Here is a 4,368-nt window from a genome sequence, read left to right on the forward strand (position 1 = left end):
CCATTTCCTTCAATCCAAACACACCGTTAATAATCAAATTAACTAATGTAGAGATAGTTTGCCTATAACAAATAAATAACAAAGAATTATTTCTTTAAACTCCAAATGAATAACAAATGAGTTATCCAAATTGGACTTGATAGAATTGGATTGTGTATGATTAATTGACAAAGATAATACAAACTACTTGAAATAAAAAGCTTTGACGTTTACCTAAAACACATGTTATTGTGTATAATACTAACTTATACGGAGTACAAATGTTTTTTATATACACTAATGATTTGCACTACTTCATACGAGTATGAATGATATCACATAGTATTGGACCGATCAAAACCAAATCAAATGACTCGTCACCCACGTATAACACGATTTGAAACAAAAATACAAAGTGTGAAGTGTGTGAGTTTGGAGCCGTTTGGTTGACTATTATTGTTAATTCCATTTCCCCAATTCATGTTTGGAGTTCCCCCAAACCCTTGCATCGTACGGCCTAATTCTAACGCCCCCAGACTTGAATTCCCTCATTCGCCTCAATTCTACAACCTCAAACTCTCTCACTCAAACCCTACCCGTCGTCCTCACCTCCGGCAGATCTCCGGCGATTTTCACGGCGGTACCTAATTTTCCCCATCTTCTTTCCCATAACATTTCTCTCTCTAACCCCTTCTTTTCTCTTTCTCTCTCCTCCGTTTCGTCAGGTAAAACTTGGTGGTTTCCGGCAGAATCCCGGCAAACTTTTGATATCCTCTGCTAATTGTTCAAGGTATAAAATTTTTTCCCTTTTGTGTTGATTAACCTCGACGCTCATCTATTCATGCCATATTCTTTGATTTCTATTTTTTGTGTTATTGTGTTTGACAATTATTGTGAAAAAGTTCAAATCTTTAGCCCTTATTTTTTAATTTCTATTTTTGTTTGGTTTTAAGTAATGCTTCTGAAAAATGTCTTATCTTTTTTTTTTTTTTTTTTTTTTTTTTTTTTTTTTTTTTTTTTTTTTTTGGTGTAACATGAAATTTGCAAAGTTTGTTAGCTGCAAGATTGTAATGTATTTGCTTGATATAATTTGTATGATATGATATGGTCAATGATTATGGACTCCTTGTTTTGTTTAATGGTTGATTGATGAGTGTATTCAAAGAAAGAACCTCTTGTTGTTGTGTGTAGCACATGGTTACGATTTAGGACCCTATGAGTGTCTTATTATTTTATTTTTACAGCGTGTAGTGTGGTTTTTGCATGATTTAATTTATAATATATGCACAGAAATGGCTCGACGTGGTCTTTCCTTGAAAAGGAGAAGAGAATTGGAGTTCCTTCAATATGTTATACTCATGATTAATGTTGTGGTTTTGGTTTATATGATGTGGTACTCAATGAAAGAGGTATCGAATAGTTCACTAAGATTGGAAGGAAAGAAGAGGATGAGAAGGAGATTGAGATCGAGTAATTTAAATAGGTTTATAGGAGAGAGTGATGATTTGTGTAGGAAACATCTTCGTATGGATCGTTTTACTTTTAATAAACTTTGTGAGATGGTTAAGGGGATTGGTGGTTTGAGTCGGACAAGACACATGAGTGTGGAGGAGATTGTTGCGATTTTCTTGTATATATTAGCTCACCACAAGACGAATAGATATGTTGGTGCTTACTTTTACAGAAGTGGTGAAACTGTGAGTAGGCAGTTTCATTTGTGCTTAAAGGCTGTGTTAAAGTTGCACACTGAGTTGCTTAAGAAACCTTCATCTGTAACAGAAGATTGCAGTGATGATAAGTGGAAGTTTTTCAAGGTATTACAAATGCAATCTCATTTTTAGAAAACAACGATACTGCCATCACGTTATCTAAAAAGTTTTATTTGTTTTGTAGAATTGTGTAGGTGCAGTTGATTGCACATTGGTTAGTGTAAGTGTACCTCCTGATGATCGATCTAAATATCGAACACGAAAAGGTAGCATTGCTATGAATGTTTTAGGAGCATGCTCACCTGATATGGAATTTATTTACGTGTTACCTGGATGGGAGGGTTCAGTAGATGATGGTCGGGTACTATGTGATGCTATTTCTAGGCCTAATGGGTTAGTTGCTCCACAAGGTAAAGTAATTGAAAGTAATATTTTTTTCAAGTCAAATACTATAAAGATGAGTACGTAATAAATGTTTTTCTTTTTTTTTAATTCATTTTTTATGTGCAAAGGTTGTTACTATCTGTGTAACGCTGGATATAGTGGAGAGGGATTCCTTGCACCGTTTAGAGGACATCCTTATAATCTTAGTGAGTGGAACAATGGGTCTCGCCAACCACAAAGCGTGGAAGAGAATTTCAACTTAAGACATGCAATGGCTAGAAACGTGACGAGACAATGCTTCGGGTTACTTAAGGGAAGATGGAAGATTCTTAGAAGCCCTTCTTGGTTTAGTTTAAAAACTCATGGTCGTATTGTTTTGGCATGTTGTTTATTGCATAACTTAATAAAGAGATACATGCCTCCTGGTTCTATATTTGAAGACATATCTGATGATGAGAATGATGATGGTGATGGTGGTGGCGATGATGATGAAGACAGTGAGGTTGAATATATAAGTTCTATTGATACATTAATTCCTTGGACCAATTTTAGAAATTCATTGGCTCAAACTATGTTTAACAGTTGGCAAGCTGGAGGCCATGGAGAGTGACTATACTATTTTGTATTGGATGCTCTTGGTTTAAACTTGTAGTAGCGTGTTGTTTTATTGATGCCTTATTTTGATTATCATGTTTTGTTGGATGTTATATTGTGCTATTTGAACTATGACCTTTGGCTTTTTTCTGTTTGATTATGTTGGATTTTGCACATTTCATTACCTTTGATTCTTATAATAGGATGGATGAAAGTAGTAGTGCAATTGGTAGTCGAAGGGGTAGAAACAAGCGATTTTGGAATAGTGAAGAAGACAAGGCTCTCATTGACGCATTGCATGAATTATCCACCGATCCACGTTGGAAATGTGATTATGGATTTAGAAATGGCTATATGATTCGCTTGGAGGAGATGATAGGAAAGTCAGTTCCAGGTTGTGGGCTTAAAGCTTCGCCTCACATTGATTCTAGATTAAAAACTCTTGTGGGCAAATTTAGAGCTATCCTTCAAATGTTGGCAACAAAGGGATTCAAATGGGATGAGAAGAAGCACATGATATGTGTGGAGAGATCAGTGTATGAAGAATATTGCAAGGTAAACTTTTTTAATTTAATTTTTTATATAGGCATGAATCTAATCTCAACTTTTCTTCTAATATATATGCTGTCTTTCTCTCCCCTAGGCGCATCCTACTTGCAAAAATTTGTATGGAGTGTCTTTCCCTCACTTGCATGTTATGATGGAGATCTATGGTAAGGATTTTGCTACTGGAAAGCCTGCCGAGGGTTTTCTAGATGCTGTAGACAACATGGATAAAGAGGAAGTTGCGCAAGTTTACGTTGAATCAAGTGATGATGATGTGGGTGGTAGTGGAATCCTAACTACGGAATCTGCTCCTCCGTTGAAGAAGGTGAAAAGAGACAAGACTTCTAAGAAAAAAGGAAGTGATAATGTGGCTCAGTGCTCCAGTGGTTTAGAGTTAGCATGCTTGCAGAATTTCATGAAAGATATGAATGCCCATCTTTCTACCATGGCTAAGGTTTGGTCTCGTGCTGATGACCGTGAGCAAGATATAGCGGATAAGTGTAACAAAGTCTTGGGTGAACTATTAAAGTTAGATGGCTTAACCCCAGCTGAGGCTTTGGAGGCAGCAAATATTTTAACCGCTCAACCAAATAAGCTCAATATTTTTTTTAATTGTCCCACCTATTTGAAAAAGCAGTATGTCAAAAGTCTCCTTGGCTCTAGCGATAATGGTTGTTCCTGAACTCTGTTGCAGACTTGCAGCTACCTTGTAGGAGAGAGGTCCTATGTATTTTCAAAATGATCTTGTAAATAAACTATACTTCTTCCATTTAATACGAAGTACATGTATAATTTATTACTTTTGCTTTCAGTTTTGCAATTTGACTAAAAATAACATTATTAAAGCATGCTAGGTGATAGTGATGTGGAAGTTGATAAGAGTTGCAGGAGACTGGGAAAAAAAAAATACAGTTTAATGTTGAACATTTTGATGAAGAGCAGCAAATAATTGCTGCTGACTGATGATGTAATTGTAGATGCTTTACGTAGTGTGTCGGTTAGGAGACACCTGACATGAATTGTGGTTTTGATTGGAATGGCTACTTTGAAAGTTTAAAGGTCCCTGTGAGTTGGCTTGTCTGAGTCGGAGGCCAGCTTCATGGTTGTGGTTGAAAGGGTTCAATGTGGGCTTTGTGGGAATGCCAGAGCTAGCAAA

At 36.2% G+C, this 4,368-nt stretch overlaps 1 protein-coding gene across 1 annotated transcript; it reads left to right on the forward strand.

The window, feature by feature from the left end:
• Positions 1-453: 453 nt before the first annotated feature.
• Positions 454-4,011, forward strand: LOC145570015 (uncharacterized). The gene is made up of 4 exons (XM_081628997.1): positions 454-619; positions 705-769; positions 2,870-3,221; positions 3,310-4,011. The coding sequence occupies exons 3-4, from the start codon at positions 2,871-2,873 to the stop codon at positions 3,892-3,894; spliced, it is 936 nt and encodes a 311-aa protein (XP_081485123.1). The 5' UTR covers positions 454-619; positions 705-769; position 2,870; the 3' UTR covers positions 3,895-4,011.
• Positions 4,012-4,368: the final 357 nt, after the last annotated feature.

The sequence above is a fragment of the Chenopodium album genome, chromosome 12, assembly GCF_948465745.1.
Source record: "Chenopodium album chromosome 12, dcCheAlbu1.1, whole genome shotgun sequence".
Classification (NCBI taxonomy): domain Eukaryota; kingdom Viridiplantae; phylum Streptophyta; class Magnoliopsida; order Caryophyllales; family Amaranthaceae; genus Chenopodium; species Chenopodium album.

Excerpts from the sequence above, each read along its gene's own strand:
- LOC145570015 (XM_081628997.1), top strand. The coding sequence starts at position 2,871 with ATGGATGAAAGTAGTAGTGCAATTGGTAGTCGAAGGGGTAGAAACAAG. Across the intron at positions 3,222-3,309 it reads TGTATGAAGAATATTGCAAG|GCGCATCCTACTTGCAAAAA; the intron begins GTAAACTTTTTT and ends TCTCTCCCCTAG.